This window comes from Protopterus annectens, chromosome 4.part0 (genome assembly GCF_019279795.1).
Source record: "Protopterus annectens isolate FY-2018-M chromosome 4.part0, PAN1.0, whole genome shotgun sequence".
In the NCBI taxonomy this organism is placed as follows: domain Eukaryota; kingdom Metazoa; phylum Chordata; order Ceratodontiformes; family Protopteridae; genus Protopterus; species Protopterus annectens.
In genome coordinates, this window is record NC_056733.1 from 1,063,881,165 (window position 1) to 1,063,902,321 (window position 21,157).

General features: G+C 39.4%; 1 protein-coding gene across 2 annotated transcripts in view; it reads right to left on the reverse strand.

Annotated features, from left to right (window-relative positions):
• Nucleotides 1–3,789: 3,789 nt before the first annotated feature.
• The window catches only part of PROB1 (proline rich basic protein 1), a 150,411-nt gene continuing 133,043 nt past the window's right edge, over nt 3,790–21,157 (reverse strand). Inside the window, exons 2-3 of one of the 2 annotated variants that reach the window (XR_006364500.1) lie at nt 6,009–11,370; nt 3,790–5,259 (exon numbers count right to left, since the gene is read on the reverse strand). Coding sequence is in view for 1 of the 2 variants with exons in the window: in XM_044068996.1 (XP_043924931.1) it covers nt 6,232–11,283 (5,052 nt within the window). In the remaining variant the exon portion in view is untranslated. Of the gene's footprint in view, nt 11,371–21,157 lie in introns of both variants that reach the window. The other variant, XM_044068996.1, reaches the window with a different exon arrangement.

A 21,157-nucleotide genomic window follows, 5' to 3' on the forward strand; every position in this document is an offset into this window, starting at 1 on the left:
TTACTACCATCACTGAACATGTACGTTTCCAGAAGGATCTGTTAAACAGTTCCTAACTGTAGCTTATGATCATCTCTTTACTACTATCACTGAACTTGTAAGTTTCTAGATACACTTTGCAATTTGAATACTTAATTGAGTTTCCCCTCTCTCTCTCTCTCTCTGTCTCTCCTCACCTCTCCCTCCTCTTTCTCTTTACTCAGTTTACACTAATTTTATACCTCATGCCCTCCTCTCTCTTTGCATCTATCCATATCGATTTGGAACATAAAAATGTCATGATATTCTGTGTGTATGGGGTGTAGGGATTTGTGTGTGTGTGTGCATGTGAGTGTACGTTTGTAACTCAGCTTCCCCTCCTTCCACTGTATCTTTAGAGAGTGTGTAAAAGTTTCTGCCTTTGGCTGCCTATCGCTTTTCAGCTATGCTAGGTTTATTTTGCACAGCTGTTTTCTAGTGTCACTGTAATATGCTCTACGACTGTAGAACTCAAACAAGTCTGCCAACGTTGCTTTTCTTGGATTTTCTGCAGTGTCCTTCATATCCATGGTTTTGTTTGTTATTTCCTGTACTTTCTCCCTCTGTCATCTGTTTCACTGTAATGTTCATCTAGCATACTTAGGCCCTGTTTGACATATTTGTGGCAGACATCACACACTCTGGAGGTCATAGGGCAAGAAAAGGCTTTTTACTGATATCTCTGATATTAGTGTGGCAATCATGGATACAGAGACCAGTCTCCATTGAAACCTGTTGCTGTCTATAGGGTTGGCAGAGAGGTTGCAGCAGAGATTTAATGCAAAATAATATAAGGAAATATATTTATTTTATGGAGATTCCAGACATAATATATCTGCTTGACAAGATAGCTCTGTGGAGAACAGATTAGAAAAAGACTATTCGAACATTAACCATTGCTAGGTTGGAGCATGTGAAAAGTGGAAAAAACTGCATGATGCTAGGACGGGTAGCTATAGGATTAGATGCACAAGATGCCAGTGTCCTCTTCATATTTTACAACAGAACACTGTTAATGCTACATCAAGACTACTGGATCTTATTCAGCTTGAAAGAAAAGGACAGCAAGCAGGTAAAAAGTGTGAGTCTTACCAAAATGGTGAGGAAATGCATTGCCTGTGTTACAAAACAGACTTGCAAAGCCTGGTGTGTATACAGGACAAGAGGCAAGAAAATGGAGGGATAGGGTATACGATCATATTCTCTGCCAGGAAGCAAGTATAACGGAAGGGTATGAAGACTAAAGAAAGAGTAACATCAGGACATGAATGACAGCTGGAAGAAATAACTGAAAATTTAAGATTAACTTCTAGAAGTACCTATAGCATGACAAAGAAATTGAGATCTGTAACACATTCCCACAGGAAGTGTCGAAGTACAGGTCAAATAAACTTGGTTTGGGAATGCCTTAGACAGATGGAAAAAGAGCTGTGAAGGGAAAGGCAAAACTAGTTGCACTATAAACTCAGTACAGCACAGGTCTTCTTCTGCAGTTGGCATCTATGTGCATTTATACTGTAACGGCAGCTTATAGCTGGAAAACTGGGTTAATTCTAATTCAAAAAGAAATATATTTATCCAGCAGTTTATCAGATGTGACAAAGTTACAAAAAGGGCTGGAGAACATAGAGTGCTGTCTATCAAACCTACCCAGTTTTGTAGCTAACCCCAGCACACTACCTCTTCTCCCTTTCTCTTTGAACGGTTGAAAATGATTGCCTCATCCCTACGTACGTACGTACACATACATTGGAACAGTAGTAAACCCTGTAGCAGTGTATTGCCATTACTTTACTACTATCCCTGTGAATAAATACTTCTTCAGCTCCAGCTTTAACTTGCCAGTATTAATTATCCTGTTGTACTCTTTGTCTTTTATCTTTATTTGTGTGTGAATTAAACTTTTGACCTTTTCTTTCACCATGTATTTTATAAATACTGACATTAAGCACATTTACAGATATATTCAATATACTGAATAAAAATGACTGAAATAGCTATTTTTACAGGAAATTGTCCTTTCATTCAGGAAATCACCACAATACAGGTCCTTGGCCCCACTGCCATTTGCCATTTACATTAATGTCACATTTCTCAAAAGGCACACAATATTACTTCATGCAGGTGACACTGTCATCTCAGAATCTGACTCTCCTTGTGACATTTGTAACTCTCGCAACATTACCTTGGCCAAGTGTGTCAAGCCTGTGAAAACATGAAACTTGGAGTGATTCTCAACAAAACTAATACCAATGCTTTTCGACACTTCATAAATACTTCAGCTTATGCCATGGCATCTGAAACCTTACTGGCTCTAATGGCGATTTCTGAAAACAGTGCAGTTTATAAAATATCTTCTGTTTGGCCAGAACAGTCAGTAATTTTCACTGGTGAGTTTCTTAGCCTGAGAAATAAGTTTGTGGCAATGCTGTACAAATGCAAGAACATAACTAACTTTCTAACAAATCGCGGCAGTTTGCTACTGGTAAAATATATTTCTGCCCATTCTTGAATACCTCCTTTCCCGTTGTTGGCTCCACCTCCTCTTCTAGAAAAATGCAAACAATACAGAATTCCATTTACTGCTTTATCATTGGAGTAGGTGGGAGGATTCATCACTGTCGTGCAACAAGGAAAGCAGGCTGACTTCCTGTTCCCTAAGCTCAGGCTGACTTCTTGTTCCCCAAGCTCAGGCTGACTTCCTGTTCCCTAAGCTCAGGCTGATTTCCTGTTCCCCAAGCTCAGTCTTTTCATTTGCTGACTCCCTTACAATACCCTTCAGACTGATCAGTACAAAGATCTACACCAACTCATTTTGTCAAATAATACTTCTGGTCTCTCAGGACTTCAGACCCCACTGCATTGACAATTGTCATCCTGTTTTACTCAGTTGTCTGAACAGACAGAGCTTTCTCTCACTTAGGCCCCACTATCTGGAAGTGATTTCCAACGTACCTTCTGCTAGGTTCCTTCACTCACATCCTTCACCAAACTGCTTGAAGTGTGCGTGCAGCAGTAGTAGCAGCAATGTGAACGTTGTGTGTTGGATTTTGTTATTCTGAGCAGTACTAAGTATTCTTTCTATACAGTTGTGTCAAATTGTTGCCTTATGCTGCTCTGTGTACATTGTACTTTACTGCTTGTTTTGTTCTACAGCTCTTTATTTATCATCATTTCCTTGTTTTGTTTTTTTGTAATTAGGTCATGACTGAAGAGGGTCTGTTATGGTCAAATTCACCTACCTGCTAAACAGACAAATACATCTATCTATCTTTCTATCTATTTATCCATCTATCTCTCTCTTTCTCTTCATGTGTCTGTCTATCTATCTATCTTTGTATCTGTTCATCCACCTGTCTATCTATGTTGCCATGTGTCTGTCTATCTATCTGTCTGTACATCAGTGTATGTTGCCATGTGTTTATTTATCTAGCGATGGGTCTGTCTGTCTATCTCTCCATGTGTCTGTCTATCTACTTAAGATGTAGTCATCTTAGAATCGGTAATATCTAACTGCAGGTGTTTGAGGGGTGTAGTCTCCATACAGAAAACATTGCACTTCCTCCACTATTAACTAGGTCCCATGGAAACAGTGTATTTTAACCTGTCCTGCAGAGCATCTCCACTACCTCCTTTATTTTAACATTCAGATATAAGGGGATCATATATTTTTTGATTCTAGAACTGCGCAATCCCAGTCTTAGACAGAGAGCAGAGGATAACATTATCATCTGTAAACAAGACACGTTTTTATCTTGTAAGGAATTAACTGCTCCACCAAAAATAGAAAAAAGTGTGCTCTATAATACACAGTTCTTATGCCCAAGTCTCCAACAGTAATATGTCACTCCCTTTATTAATATTGTGAATATAATGTTGGCAAATCTGAAACTCAGATTTTGAAATTCTGCCTTAATACTTGGATTTTGTTTTTTCTATTCCTGTATGCTAAAAGTAAAAAATGCTTTAAAAGATTAATATCCTTGCAAATTTATGTCTAGATGTTGTTCTACTTGACTTTGATTAATGGTATGAGAATATCTGACATAATCAGTGTTATGAATAATGTGCAAAAATGGTATCCTTTTTTTTCTTCTCTTGCCCTCTCTCTCTCTTTTTTTTTTTTTTTTGCAATGACCTAATAAAGAGCTAATAAGTGGACTTCACCTGGACCTTACTGAAGCTTACTTTAGAGAATGCGGCATTACAATTTAGGTATAAGTGAAGCAGAGACAAATATTTTCTGGCGTTTTCCAAAATGCTAGGCCTCTCAATCAACATTATATTCCAAACTATGGATATTTTAGCAAGGTTTTCTTTTCTTAACCAGTTTTCATCTTTCTTTTTAATGCTATCTCTATGTGCTATGCTTTTGTTTACTTGGTGATATCTCCCTCCCCAACCCTTGCCTCCACAGTGAGGACAACTGTATAAACAGTCAGTCAGTTATGAACACACTGTAATATTATAGTAGCACTCTAATCTCTCAGTCAGCAATACTTTTGACAGTTCAAACTACTACAGTTAACTGTTCAATACATTCCAATTTCACTATAGAAGAGGATTAGCCATATGCTGCAAATTAACAGTATTATTTATTTATGTAGTCATTCTTTCATTGAAGAAGCGGGAGGGATGTTTTAATCTGATGTCCTCCTCAGAGCCTAGATATTAAACGAAGTCTTTAACAGAATGTCTCTCACAATGTGACAAGTATAAAAAAACTGAAATAACTTAGCTGGTCATTTGCAACTAACAACAGTAAAAAAAAACTGTGACTTACCTTTGGCTATGGCCAATAATTTTTGATTAATTACTTTTTTTGTTAACCTACGGTGCCACATTATGTGTCATGGTTAGCTGCCCACTGTAAAGAAAAATGCAGCTCCAGAAAGCATTAAACACACTGTGTATTTAGTTGCTGATGCCACACTATTAAATGCCTCATGCTGAATTCTGTACGAAGAATAGAATAAGCCTACATTTTAGCTGTTGATGGGGCCAGTTTTAGTGTATGCTGAAATTTAATGCAGTTCTTATTTCCTGAAATTATGTTGTTTGTCTGAAACGGTCATCTACTGAGATATCCATAAAAAATTAAATGAGCATAGAAAGAATACTATTCTTAATAAAGTTCCTCCTCCCCATAATGTTATCCGTTAAACATGATAGAGTCTGTTTATGTGAAACTCTTCTCTGTGCAGTTTTATAGTATATTTGGGGGTTGGAAGTTCTGTCAGTCTGAAACAAAAAAAGAAAAAAAGAAAAAAGGAATCTTGATATAACAAAATAGCTATTATTAACATTTCTTAAACATATCAAATATAATGTATTTCATGTAAAAATGTTTAATTTACCTTTTCAGATATACCAGTCTCACTAGACAGAAACTGCTCAGAAATTATTGCTTATTCCTGCATAAACTCTTCTTATACTGTCTCCCTAGCTCTGTTAGGATGCCTTCTATACAAATATATAGCTCTTCCACCGACCATCTTTGTGTTATGCATTACTCATGAACATCACACAACCTGTTAATGTAATTTATATCTTCATAAATTTAACACTGTACAAAATGTATCACAGCTGTTCCTCCAATTGCACAGTAAGTGAGAATAGTATGTTTTTCACCACTACCCTAACATCTGCAATACAAATAAGAAATGGTTGGTCTCCATACATATTTTATGGATGGAATAATAACAGAACATAAAACTTTGACTGATAAATTTCTTTCTCTGGACAAATTTCCAGAGTCTACACTTTTCCATTCATGCTCTGAAAAAGCTGTTCTCATTTTATAGAGAAAAAACAGATTTCACTTCTATTCACTAAACCCTGGCAGACTAAATTGAGAATTTTACATGTGAACATTTTGTTCTAAGACGTTTATCAACAACATGTAGAAAATAGTTCTAAAATTATTTATAAATTGTAGGAGACTCAATAAAAGTTATATACACCATTATTGTTGAAGACATGGTATGTACCTCAGAATATCTTCTTTTTTCTTTGGGGTACACCTCATTAAATATTTTTTGGTTTTATTCCAGTAGAAATGTTTATAGTTATTTTCTTATTATAATCCATTAACTGATGAAAACAGCTGCACTATTGATGCAATGTCTAGAAAATAAAGCAAGTTGACTTTGCTCGCAGTCACTATAACACATGAAGACTTTCTATTCTCTGATGTAAAGCATTATTACCATATCATGGAGTATGTGTGTAGCCACTGTTTACTGCCGTTCGAACCGTAGGCTGCAGCAACGCCTTAGTGTTCATAGGCATGTGATCAAAGGAAGGCACAGAAGAATTAAGGTTTCCTTTAATGCCATTTGGAATATAATACAGGCTTTCCATGTAGCTCCCATCAGCTGGCTGGATATTTTGCAAACACTGCTTTGCTGTCTCATTAAACATTTCCCTATAGAGGTGGTTTTCTGATTGTGATGAGGTGTTATGTGTCTCAGGATGCATGGATGACATAACAGGGGAGGGTACCATTGCATACCCAGGGTACTGGATATAAGGTGACCCATAACATCCTGGATTCATAACATAAGGTGTCATTGGAGAAGGATAAGGTGAACCATGTGGTGGTGTGGACTGTTGTGGAATGAAGACTTCCATGTACTGACCTGTTTCTGGGTCATATAGCATCTTAAGCTGAGGTTGCACTGGTGCATCAACATAGTAATATTTTCCACTATCAGGGTCTATGAGGATTTTTCTCTGAGTCTGCAGAAATGGAAAACAAGACATATTGGGAACTGTATTGTTTTGCATTGCCTGGGGCATTTCATTTTCTTTGCCTGCAGCTGTCATTGTTTCGTGGCCTGACTCTGAGCAAATCTCATCTTTACTAGCATGCAGACCTGCTGCTGTAGGCATTCTATGCAGTGGTGGGGGAGGAAACGTTACTTCCTCATGCTTTGGCACACAGCAAATAGTTTCATTTTTTATTGTGTTTTCACCATATGATGGTTCAAATGAGGGTGGAGGTGGAAAGTGAGGCTCAAATGTGCTGGTAATATTTGGAGGTTCAGGTCCTGCAGCAGAAGGATTAATACCAGTAGCCAGTTCTGTTGGAAGTATATTTTTATTTAAAGGCATTGCCAGATAGTTCATCATTTCAGAAGGCATTGTAGGTAATGTTACTTCACTATCATGCAGTTTTACTGCTGGGTTGTTTTGTTGTTCTCCTATAATGTGTGTTTCTGTGGAAGAAGCAATGCAGATATTTGGAGATGGGGACAGTCTAACATTGTATTCAGTGCTTGACAGATTTCTGGAACTTACATGAATGGATGGCTTGATATTTGACATTTCTGTAATTTCTTGCATGTGTAGCCCGATAGTTTTTGGTTTGGCATCATTAGTAAGTATATTTACTTCTTCTACTGGCTGACATTCAAGATTACAAGGGGAAACACTCTTTGCTTTTAAATAAGATTCACAAGAACTTAAAACTGGGAATATTATTGTGCGCTCGTGAGAATGCTGCCGAACAGCAGATAAGTGATGAACATTGCTCCGATTTGTACACTTCGTCTCAGACTGGCAGTGATCATCACTCTCATCTAAAGCCACAGAGGTAAAGGCCTTTTCCTGTGGTTGTGCATTTGCAGTAGCAGATGATGTTTGAAATTCAGATGACATTTCACAGCTCGAGTCTTGTTGACCATTAATAAAAAATCGACTGTCAGTTGTAACTTTCTGAGATACCTCCATTTCTTTTTCATTATTCATATTTTCCCCAATGCCAGCATCTTGACTTTGACTTACTCCTGTTGCCAAAGAATCTGACGTTCTCTGAAAAATAGATGCTTTAGACAATAGTTGCTTCTCAGAGTGTGTGCTTTGCTGTGCGACAACATTTAGTTGCTCCTTAGTTTTGAGTTCTTTATGTTCTGTTTGGCTTGTGCATGAGTTTGCATCGACTTGCTGTTTTAAGGCTGCTGGAGAAGACACACTGTTATTCTTAGTTTGCTGGGGTTCAGTCTTAGATTGTACCGCATGCATTTCCATAGAAAGCAGTTGATTTACTTCACTTTTACAATTAGTTGATTTGATGGCTGTAAGTGATGGTGGTTCTTGTGTACACAATACTGCACCTGTCACAGTATTGCCATCTGATGCCCCTTCTACCACTGGTGTGGACTGATCGCTGTCTACACCCATGACTAAGGCATTTGTTTTTGTACCAGAAGCAGTATCATTGCTTGATTTTGCAAATGAAGGTGACACACAAGCTGCATACACATTATCTGCTAGATTATGCTTATCACAAGAAGAAGAAGGCTTCATTTCCTCTGTAAAACACTTTCCTTCAACTACTACATTATTTTGTCTAGCAGGAGTCTCACCTTCTCTACTTGCCATTTTTTGTCTCTGTACTGCCTTGCATTCTATAAAAAGAGGAGATGTTGGCATGTTCTCCTGTGGGGCAGAACCGATACATGGCTCAGTTGTGCCTTCTTCAGAACCAAGGTAACTGTTTCCTGTTGTAGCTGCATTTTCAGCAGCTTTGAAAGATAAAGTATAGTTGTTTTTAACAAGCTTTCGGATATCCCTTACTTGATGTATTGCCTTTTTAGCTTTAGGCTCAGGTTCATTTTCAGATACAACATCTGTCTGAGAGATAGACATGGGTGCAGTGTCCAACTCACTAGTGTCAGGCTTGAATGGACATGGTGAAGACTGGCATCTAGGCTGAACTGTTTGAACTCTGGAGGCTTCATCAGAAGGTTTACTAGGAGTGAGGACTCTGGCAGTAGTGAATGTTTTATTTTTTTTACCATCTTTGCTCTGTGGCTGCAGTTTTATTCCTGGCGATTTTGATGTAAATATGTTTCTGGAGATTTGGGTGCTACCTACATTGCCATCATTTTTGTCTTCATTAGCAGAAATAAGGCTGTAATTAGCTTCCACTGGGCTGTTCATCGCCTGTGTCTGTGCATCATGTGAAGATGTGCTAAGTTTTACATTGTTTGCATTGTCACTCCATTTTGATGCTTGAATGCCATCTTCAGTTTGCCCTTCCTGTTTCTCAGTCCATTGCATACCATTACAAATATATACATCTTCTGTTTGACTTTCAGTGGAAACTAACTTCGACCTTGTTTTGTTCTGATATCTACCACTCCCAAACAACCTTGTAAAGCAATTTGGTTTTGGTTTGGGAAAGTTCATTTTACCTAAATATTCACAAGGCCTGATAACACCCTGAAGGTTTGCTGCACTGCTGCTATTGCAATCTTCGGCAACCTCGGATATTTTATTTTCGGCAACCTCAGATATTTTATTTACTTTTTCATCAGGAGAGTCTTGTTGCTTGGGTAAAACCTCAGAAGACAGACTGCTGTGTGAAACATTAAGCCCGTCTGGTAAGGTCTTAGAAATTTGTTTTTGAAACTTATTGGCATCTGTCTTTTCTTCATGAGACATTTTGGGCAGCTCTGCACAGGCAGAGGATGGAGCAGATGTCAATGAGGATTCGAGACACTGAACTGCTTGTTCTTGTTGCTCATACTGGATCTTTTTAGTAAGAACATTTTTTATAAGGTGGCTTGCAATTTTTGCTTTATTGGATGGCTCATCAAGAGACTTTGCCCTTCTGAAATTTTTATCTACAATTGTACCATAGTTCTTTGATTTCTCATTATCACTAACAGATTTCTTGCCATTTAAACCCATTTCCTCTTCAGTCTGCATATCTGAAGATTCTGACCCAACTGGCAGACTATCTGTGGAACTGCTTAGTTTAAAACCTCTTGGTTCAGTTTTATCCCTTCTCTTTAATTGAATTTGACGCTTTGGTACAGTCCTTTTTTCAGATCGACCTCTTCTTTCATTCTGGTTTTCTAACATTACATCAATGCACTCAAACTGCATACTGTCCAGTCTGCATGAGAGCTCTGTCTCATCAATAGCATCTGATAACTCATTTTCACTGCTATACAACTTAGTATTGGCTAAATCAATATAAGCTGACCATTTGTTCATTTCAGAACTTTCTTCTGATAACGACTGTGAAAAATTAGACGATGATGTGCAGGTAGAACTGTGAATGTCTATGCACTTATCCTGGGGACGTGATAAACTACGAAAGGCAGAGGCAGTAAGATTCCTCACTTCATTGTCAGCCTCATCCAGTTCGCTTACCAAACTTGAGCTTTCACTGGTGTGATCAGTGCGTGCACTTTTACACCTTTCACCAAGACCAGTCCTACACAGAGATTCGACTCTGGGCCTTGAATGATGATACAGCTTATCTTTTTTGTTTTTCTTGTGTGGCAGAAGGCCACTTGAATATGGGGTAGCACTTTCTGCAAGTCTCACTTCTTCACCAGCAGCTATTTCTCTATTTCTGGTCTGCTCAGAATCTGAGCTATTTTTGGCTCTGAGTGACAGCCGGGGCTGCTGAGTGTCTGTTTCTCTGCAGTTCGTGTAGCTGTGTGTCCCTCGTATTGCAAACTCATCTCTGCCTAAGTTGCTGACTGCCACTTGCTTGCATGGCCTATCATTTACCTTTGATGAGAAGTCAGCTGAGGCAATATTAGCATGGCAAGAATTTCCTCTCTGACCAGGGCAGCTATCATTACTGCAATTAAATTTATTGTGGTCTCGAATTCCAGAGTGCATGTCTTTGCCTGGACTAATTCCAGATGGAATTTTTGTTATGCTGTGCGGGCAGCACTCAGTAAATTGAAACTTATCAGCAAGCTTCATAATGGAATTTTGCTTACTGTTCATGTAAACTGGCTGATCATTTTTAGATGATGGATTTCTTTGGAGACCAATGCTGTATCCTGATTGGGCATGCTTGTAATGTAATTCAGATTCTGTGTCATATTTCAATGTAGAGAAGTAATCATTAGCATCTAAAAATGCCTCACTATAATCACTTAGCCTCTCCATGGCTTCCAAGCACAAAGGAGTGTGATATGAATCTGACGAGTCAGATTTACCATTGAGGGTTTCAATTGATGCCTGATATGGAGAGACGTAGCCAGGATGTGCAGTACAATGTTTATTATTTACTGTCTTAGCATCTGGCAATTTCACTTCAGCAGGCTGTAACTTTTCTGAAGTGCTTGTGTGCCACCCCACTGGTTTTACTACACTGGCTGTGTTTGTAAAGCTTGAAGGTAACTGCTGATGCCTGTGTATGTTTATATCTTCATTTACATTTGAAAGTAAGTATTCATCAGGGCTGAGTGTATCATAAAACGTGTCATTTTCAGACGAGATTATCTCCATGTCCACACATTTGCATGTTTCTCCTGTCTGATCACATGAACTTCAGCTCACATGGTACTAAATCTGGAACTGGCCAGGTGTGCCACCCTGTTAAAACAACAGAAAAAATGTTAAAATTAATGAGGTAAACAGGCAAGATAGATGTACAATTATTATTTGTGATTAAAATGCTAAATGCTGTTACAACTGCTAGCTCCTGGAATTTCTAACTTCAGATATAGACTATCCAGTGACAATGATATAAAGTACTGAAAAACACAAGTTTTTGCTTCTTATGTGGGCAAGTGATTACAGCTGAAATTGTTAAAAGAAATCACAATAATACAATTATACAAAGTATTATTTCCTTTACTTTTCCTTTAATAAATTAAATGCTGGTCTCTATTCTGCTATAGTGTTTAACTTTTCTTTCATTCCAGTCTCATTATGTGCACCTCATAATCCTATTACAATTACTGTGTAAGTTTACAAAAGTCTGTATCATACTCCTCCCTCCTGGTGGTGGTGGGGATACCCAGCTGGGGTAATGAAAATGGGTACTAAAAGGCAAAATTATAAAACCGAAAAAATTCATCAGTCAGAAACATTGTGTCATGATACACAAGTACATTTTAAATGCATTCATTCCTTTTCCCCCCATACAAAAACTTTCAGTCAGGAAAACCAATGCATCAAAGAGAGAGAGAGTGTGTGCTCTTAGGCAAAGCTCCATGGGAGAAAACTAACACATAGGATCTTTTTCTTCTTTCGGCTTTTCCCAGTTAGGGGTCGCCACAGCAGATCACCTGTCTGCTCATGATAGGCAGTGGAGTTTTACGGTGTCGAGTTGCCAGCCCGGCGCCCAGCCTTCCACAGAAGGCACACATGCACACAATCACACCTAGGGCCAATTTAGAGTGTCCAATCCCCTACTGCATGTCTTTGGGATGTGGGAGGACACCGGAGTATCCGGCGGAAACCCACACGACCACAGGGAGGACATGCAGACTCCGCACAGAAGGCACCCCAGCTGAGAATCGAACCGGAGAACCTCTTGCTGTGAGGCGGCAATGCTAACCGCTGCACTAACACATAGGATATGAAGCTAAATTATATAATTACCTAAGCAGTTCAGAAAAGGTGCAACTCCTTTACTCCTCCAAAGGTGAACTGAATAAACAAATCTGAGGTGCACAGTAAAACCATGTAGACACAAATATACAAGCATTATACTGAAACTGTATTAGGATATTATGGCTAGCCACCTATCCTCATGCATTCTGGACTCCAAGAAAAGTCCAGACTGAAGTTCCTCTGCTTAAGCACACAAGGCATGTTGGGGAAATAGAATGACTATTTAGTGCCAGACCTCTAGAATTAATGAAGCCTCATCGAGTCTTCTCTAAGTCCAGCCATCGATTCTGTGAACCACCTCACTCTGTGGCTTCCTGATGGAAGTTCAGATTGTAAGTAACTGGGCCAAAGTGCCAGGGACTGTTTCTTAATCAGTGAAAGAAAAGATATGAAGATATATAGAAATGAAATCTGATACTGTAACTTGAGATACCACAGCGGAACAGTCAGGAACAGTCAGGAGTAGTCCCATGCCTATTCTCAGGAAGATGTCCTTAAGATTAGGGCAGACTCAATGGAGGTCAAGGTATGACTGTGAATGTTTTATATGTAGGCAGCTTTCTTCAAGCTAATGTGTGATGTGATACACCTGTAATATGGGGCACTAGTATGGCAACAGGGGTTCAATTAAAAGACATCCAGGATAATACTAACAAGATACAGATAAAGAGTGCACATTTCTTCAGGTACATATGGAGGGGAGAGAAAATACAAGGAAAATCAGGTATGCTCTGCAAAACTAAAGAAACATACCCGATTTTCCTTGCATTTCTGCTCTGTCTCTCTCACATCTCGTTTCTCTGTTGTTTGTTTTCAATAGCACTGATGTACTGTGCAAGCATGGGACTGTAAGTCCCACATGCATGTGCAGTATGTCAACAACATGGAAGAATGAGGAAACAACGCAGAGGAACACTACAGCATCATTATACAAAGACATTATTTAAGAAAATAAATAATGTCATTGTATAATAGCAATAATCAACTCGTGGGTGTGGGTATATAATGATTTATCTACGGCTGGCTTTGCTTAATCACTCCGGCTTCAGCCAAGTAATCAAACCATGCCATCCATGGGTAAATCTTCAATATACCCACACTCACTCATCATTTATTGCTTATTATACAATGACTGGCCATTACCATTTGAAAACAAGCATGCTGATTGGTTGGCCCAACCAGCGTGCCTGTTGTAAATCCAAGCATATACCAGTGGAAAAAGTCTGGTCACCTGGACTTTTTTCCAGTAATATATGCTATTAAAATTTTACTTTTCTTTCATTTTTTAAAAATAAAAAGAAACTTACAAAAACTGGAGACTTAAAGCTAACAAGAGAGATGTGGCAGAGACAAATACAAGGATAATCAGCTACATTACACAAAACTAGAAAAATGCACCTGATTACCCTTATATTTTATATCTCTCCCATCTCTCCCATTTGTTTGAAACCTCTGGATTTCATTGTTTTTCAGATTTTTTCCCCTTTTTAACCACCTCAGATGAGCAGTGATGGTGAAGGAAGAGCAACATTCGTCACCATAGTACCTGAGCAGGAAAAGGAAATAGCGACATGGAGTCCTGGGAAAGCCAACCACCCATCCACACCCTGTAAACTAGAACAGTAAAAATGATGTTATAAGCTTTGTGAGTCAATGGTTGGATTTATGCATATTGTTAACACTACCCGCCAAGCATAAATGTCTCTGCCAGTATTAGGTCTTCAGTGTGAAAGCATTCATATTTGCTTGCTGCTAATCCCAAAGGAAACTGCAATCTTCCTTTATACAGTACTAATGTACCGTATAAATTGTGGGAACGAAAGTCCCATACGCATGCACAGTACATCAAAAAATCCCCAGGTTATGGGAATAACGCGGAAGAGCAGCACTGAGCCATTATACAAGGGCATTATTTAAGAAAAGTAAGTAACTTTTTCTTAAATAATGTTATTGTATAACAGCAATAACTGACTCCATGGTGTGGTACACTGAAGATTTACCCACAGTTGGCTTTGTTTAATCACTCTGGCTTCTCCCTCATGATTAAACCACAAGAACCCTGAGTAAATCTTCAATATACCACACCCACATCGTCAGTTATTACTATAATAAATACTTTTCCCCTTTTAGTTCTAGCTAAACTCCTTCTTCTAACCCATATATGCCCATCCTTTCCCCATCCCTAGCTCACCTAACATCTTTATTTTTGTACCTCAGTCTCATGTTCCTGTGCATACTAATATTCTTTATAAAATAAATATGTTGATATCCAAAACTACAACCTCTTCTACAAACTCTAACCTACTTACATTACCGCTGAAAACATCTCTTTCATAACAGTTAAATGACATAACATCATAACATAACGCTAACATATCTCTAAACATATATCTCTCTTTCTAGGAAATGTATATATTCAATTTCGGTAAATACAATGTTTGACATTTCAGCTGCAGATTCTAAAATGTACACACAATTTTAATGTACACACCTGATTCACAATGAAAAATGCCACACTGTTTTAATATATGTATGCAAAGCGAATATCTTCTGTATTTTGTAATTGTAAAAATTGTAGAGCTTTTTCTCCCTGTACAATGAAAAACTACTATGTTACTTTATATATTTTGTAACATTCTCTGTACTTGTATCTGTAATAACTGTGGAGCTTTTCTCCTCGGGCCTCCATTGAAAATGGGATCAGTCCCAGTTGGACTTTCCCAGTAAACGAAGGAAGATAAATAAATAAATAAATAAATAGTCAAAGGGCTTTTGTCAGGCACATCCTGGTCAGTTAGGCAGCTGCAGATACAGTATGTTGATAACAGGTGAGTACATTTCAAATGATACACAGCACATATATATATGCAGTATTTATCAAATGATACAGTATTAGTGCATGTCAAACGATCCACTGTTAATTAGCACATATCAAATGATGCATTGTTAAACCATCAAAAAATAATGTACTGTTGGGGCACACCAAATGATATACAGCACATATCAAGCTATGTATTATGCACATGCAACGATAGGCAGCACATATCGAATGATACATTGTTAGCACATATCAAGTGATAAATTAGCACATATCAAACGATACATTTAGTTACCACAGATAATGCACAATTAGCACATATCAAATCATAAACAGTTAGCACATATCAGATGATACATAGTACATCTCAGAAGATACACTATTAGTCAGCACATGTCAGATGACATATATATAGCTAGCACATATCAAATGATGCACTGTTATCACATATCAGATAATACACAAATAGCATATATCAAATGATGCACTGTTAGCACATATCAAATGGTATACAGCACAATTAAGATAATACATAGTACATATCAAATGATAACACTATTAGCACGTCAGATTATATATATATATATATGTGTGTGTGTGTGTGTGTGTGTGTGTGTGTGTGTGTGTGTGTGTGTGTGTGTGTGTGTGTGTGTGTGTGTGTGTGTGTGTGTGTGTGTGAAACCATAAGATCAAAGTTTTGAAACTTTGAAATGTTTAAATGGAGATCGTCTTACAGCTCGAAATGGTACATTTACTGTTTTCCTTGCTGTAGTGTGATCTCAGAGTTGGTATATTTAATTAGCAGAGGGTGTGTGGGGGGGGGGGGTGCAGGTTGCAAAAAAAAGATATTTTTTTTATTTAAATTTTGAACTTTCAAAACTTCGATATTATGATCTCAACCATAAGAAAGTCGAGGTTTTGAAAGTTCGAAATTTAGTAGACACATACACACGCACACACACACACACACACACACATATATATATATATATATATATATATATATATATATATATATATATATATGAATTTACTATCAAAAATTTCTGTCAATCAGATGGTTGTGGGTAGAGGTGCAAAATTTGAAAATCCCGACTTGAAATTACGTCACCTCTGGAACGTAGAGAAGCAGCTTGTATTCATAGTTTTGAGCGTCGCTGTTTACTATGGAGTGCCCTACAATGGAGATTGGGAAAATTACCCTTTTCCTCACTGTGGTGGCGATCTCAGATTTGAAATATATAACTAGCAGGAGGTGTGGGGGGCTCAGCCCGCCACATGGTGGAATGCAGAGGGGCTTGATCCCTGCAAAACGTGCGTAGGGCATCTCTGGACGTCAAGGTAAGTTGGGTAATGTCAATAATGTCGATATTACTGAGTTTGGTGGTATGTGGACTTGCTGGCTGTCATTTTACTTACTTTACAGGTTCATAGGTAGGAACTAGGCTATTGGCCCTAGGGCCTATATAAGCCTAGCCAAAAATGTACCCTGGCTTTCGCCACCCAAGAAAATTATTTTCCTTTTCCCCTGTCAAACAGAGCCACAGAAGTGATCCTTGGGGTGAATTTCCTATTTCCCATCCAATCATCAAGATTTTTTCTTGAAGAGTGCTAATGAGGAGCTTTGTTTGATATAGATAGGTAGTTTGTTCCAGAGTATGGGAAGTCTCTGGGACAGGAATCTATCCCTCCAGCATGTTCTGTTTATTATGGTTACAAGGTTTAGGTCCCTAGAGCATGTAGCTTGGAGGGATTGGGATTTCTTTAAGTGCAGCATGTCCAACATCTCTGGATTTACATAGCTTTGTATGTTAGGCAGAGATCGCCTCTGAGTAGGCAATATGCAACGGAGTAAAGATGGGTTTTTTTGAGACGGTCTGCATAGGGCATCTGTTTGAGGGTGGTAATCCTCTTTGTGAGGTATTTCTGAGGCCTTTCCAGTTGTTGTAGATGTCTTGTGAGGTACATACCAAAAGGGGCATTGTACTCTATAATGGGTCTAATGAGTGATGAGTAGAGGGGAACAATTACCTCTTTTTTCCTGGATGAGAAACCTTTTGTGATGAGGTGTGCCATGTAGAAGTATTTCCTGACTACTGTGGTCATGTGATCATCAAAGGAAAGACTACTATCCACCTGTGTCCCAAGGTCTCTTATCACACTTTCAGTGTTAAGTAGACTACCGCCTATGTGGTAGTTCATGGGTACAGAGTTTTTACCAAAAGGGATGACAATGCACTTTTTGGCATTGAGCTTGAGGCCATGGCTTTGACACCAGGCATCTGTCTCAGTGAGCCCCTTTTGTAGGATGTCCACATCGTTAGGAGTTTTGATTATGGCTCCTAGTTTGCAGTCATCTGCGAACTTCATTAGCCAAAGACCTTCTGTGTTAGCCTGTACTTCAGAGAAGTAGATACCAAACAGGAGAGGACCCAGGACAGAACCCTGTGGTACTCCACTTGTCACTGGTCTGAAGTCAGATTTGGAGTCTGCTACTTTCACAGTGTGGGTTCTGTCAGTGAGCCAGTTAGCAACTCATCTTGTGACATAGGGATTTATACCTAGTTTAGTGAGTTTATCTATAATTCCAGAGTGAGGAATGGTGTTGAAAGCCTTGGCGAGATCTAGATAGGCTGTGTCAACCACCTTACTCTCATCTACGGCTTTGGTGACTGCTTCAAAGAAGTCTATCAGGTTTAGGAGACATGATCTGTCTTTTACAAACCCAAACTGGGTGGGGTCCAGAGTCTGTAGATTACCAATGTCTTTGTTTATAAGTGCCATGATGATATGTTCCATGGCCTTGCAGACTAGGCTCATCAGGCTAATGGGGTGGTAGTTCCTGGGGTCCGTGGTGGATCCCCCTTTGTGGAGTGTGATAAGCAATGCTGTGTGCCATTCAGTGGGCACAAAGCCTGAGGTGAGGCTATGATTGAACATGGTACTTAGGTTGGGTGCCAGTTCATTCGGTAGTTTGTGTAGAACGCAGCCTGGGATGTTGTTAGGTCCCATGGATGCTGTGTTCTTGGGTTTGCAGAGTGTGTTTTTTACCAGTGCAGCTGTAATTACAGGAACTTTGCATTCGTCCGGTATAGAGATTGGCCCTTTAGGGGGTGAGAGGGGGGGTACAGTTAGCACTGAACCTATCTGCCAGGATGTTGGCAATATCTGTTGGTTCTGTATATTTAGTGCCATTGTGCTGTAACTCAGAGCAGATCTGAGTGTTGCCATTGAGATTCTTGACATAGCTATAGAACGCTTTGTGGTTGTCTTTAGAATCATTGGCGATTTTGTTTTTGTAACTAGCTTTGGAGGATTTTATAAGGGATCTCAGCTTCTTACTGAGGCTGACCAGGGAGTTCCTCCAATCATAGGATTTTACTCTTTTATGCAACAGTTTTCTTTCTTCTGTTGTAGAGTTTGTTTATGGCAGGGGACCACCAGATTGGCTTCCTTTTTTTGGAGGATAGCATCTTGGTTCTGTTAGGGATAGCACAATCCATGCACTCGTGTAAGTGCTTATAAAGTGCATTTGTGTAGGGTTCAGTAGTCGTACCTCTATTGTCCGTCTGCATGGGTGTCGTGAAGTTTGCCACTTCTGTCTTAAAAAGCATGAAGTTGGCTTTGGAGAAATTTTTACAGTGGTTTCCCTAATGGGGGGTGGAGGTGGGATGTGGATGTCTAGGGTGATTAGCTTGTGGTCGGATCTGACCGACCAGGAATTGACCTCTGGTTTGGAACACCGGTCGCCCATGTTGGTAAAGACCAGGTCTAGGATATTGCTGCCCCTGGTGGGGGTGTGGATAAGTTGATCTAAGGCGTTGGAATTTATGAATTCCAGAAAACGTTGCGCAAAAGTGTTGGTACATGAGTTGTTTTCCCAGTTAATGGTGGGGTAGTTGAAATCACCCATTATTAGGGTGTTATGTTGTACCCTAATATTTTCCAGTGTATCAAGAAATGAGGACTGGGAATCCTGGCGCATGGTGGGGGGGGTTTGTAGCAAGCTACAATTTGGATTGCAGCCTTGCCCAAAGTTAGTTGCACTTGGATAATCTCAGTTGCATTATGCTGAGCAACTAGCCTGGAGGTGTGGCTATCCTTAATGAATATGGACACGCCTCCACCTTTAGTGTTTCGGTCCAGGGTAGGTGGCTGAAAGGTGTGGTATGAATTATAGCCTGGTAATTAAGGGGTGCTCTCAGGAGCCTTGAACCAGGTCTCTGTCATTGCACAGATGTCAATGTTCTCCATTTTAAGGAGTACCTCAAGTGAGTGCATTTTGAGGTTTAGACTTCTAGCACTGAGTAGCATTACCCTCAGATTGTGCTTGCTTGTACCTGTTACGGTGATGAATTTGTCATTTGAACCTTGCCTAAAAAGGCACTATAGGAGTGGCATGAGCCTTAGCCAGTATCCAGAATCCCAAGGGCGACAGGTGCAGACCATCTCAGGCAAAGCATCGTGGTCTTTTGATCATGTCATCCCAGACAGACAGATACTGGATACCCTTAGAATGACACCAGAAGCTTAGCCAATTGTTGAAGTCAATAAGTTTGTCTTTGTACTGTGGTATCATTCTGGGTGATGACAGGATGCTACTCAGGGTGAGGGACATACCTGCCTGCTCTACAAGATCAGAGAGCTCCTCCATGTCTCTTTTCATGTAGTCCAGGGAGGTACATCTCAAGTCATTCACACCAACATGGACAATGACAGTGTCATATTTGTACTTGTAGTGGAGTGACCTGAGTGTGTGCGTCATGTGGCAAATCCTGGACCAGACAGGCAGCTGACAGTAACTTTCTCCTTGTTTAGCCTGGTGAGTGGAACACTGAGTTTGTGGGCTATGTGTCATTTGGGTTGTGCTAGGGGGTAGAGGTTGCTTGTGTTTCTGGTTTGGAGGTCTCTGTTGCTTGGGCAGATTTTTATTGAGAGCCTCAGTGAATATAGGTGTGTGTTTTGTGTTTCCATGTGTGTGTGTTTTGGTGGTGTAGGTTTTGAGGGACTATGTGATGAGTGTGGTGTGGTGCAAGTGTTTACCCTCTCCTCTTGACTGTCTAGTCTAGTCTTGGGTGAAGAGAGCTTTGCTTCCAGTTTGACTATATAAGTGCATCTCTCACAGGTTGTAGTGTTGGGTGGTAGGAGGAGAGGGTTGTCTGTGTACATGAGGCAACTGCTGCATTGCGCCCAGATTCATCAGGTAGACAGAAGAAAACACTGGGAGCTGACCCATAGACATGCCTGGATATGCGCTTATTTATTAAGTACTAAAAACTGTTTTCCTCTAGACAAGGGAGGAACGTTGAGTGCTGTAGTAATTTCTAGCTTATTTAGTGCTTACAATGAGTTCTGAAGAAGTGCTGAGCTCAAAGAAACAGATTTGAGTGCTAAAGCTAAAAAACTGGCTAGTTCTAAGGGAAAATTTGAAGAGCAGACTTTATGGCGTCAGGAATATTTTAACCCTAGCTAAGCAGCCATGCATAAAGTGTATTTTTTTAATATAACAGTAGCAAATGAGCAAACTGATTTAAACAAATTAACCAATTAACCAATAAAAAGCTAAAAACTGAGCCCCGTTCCAGCAGTCTTTGATCAGACAAGTTCTAACTACACACTCCTGCCACTAGGGTGCAGGGAAACCTTCTCCAGAAAAAGATGGCCTGGATTAGTGCTCAAGTTATACATACAAAGCTAGATTCAGCAGGTCTGAATCTAGTCTTGTGCTACAGCAAAGAAGGTGTACCAATTTCAGAAAGAAACAGTTCAAATAAGCAGGCACAATAAGTCTTTAACCAGAAACTCCCAGGTCAGAAGGGGAGACTCTAGCCTCTCCTCCCACAAGGGTGAAGACCACATCTTCTTAATGTAAAATAACTGTCCCTAAGCCCAAGTGCTTAAACCAGAACTAATACACTTTTAGAATAACAGACACTAAGCCTT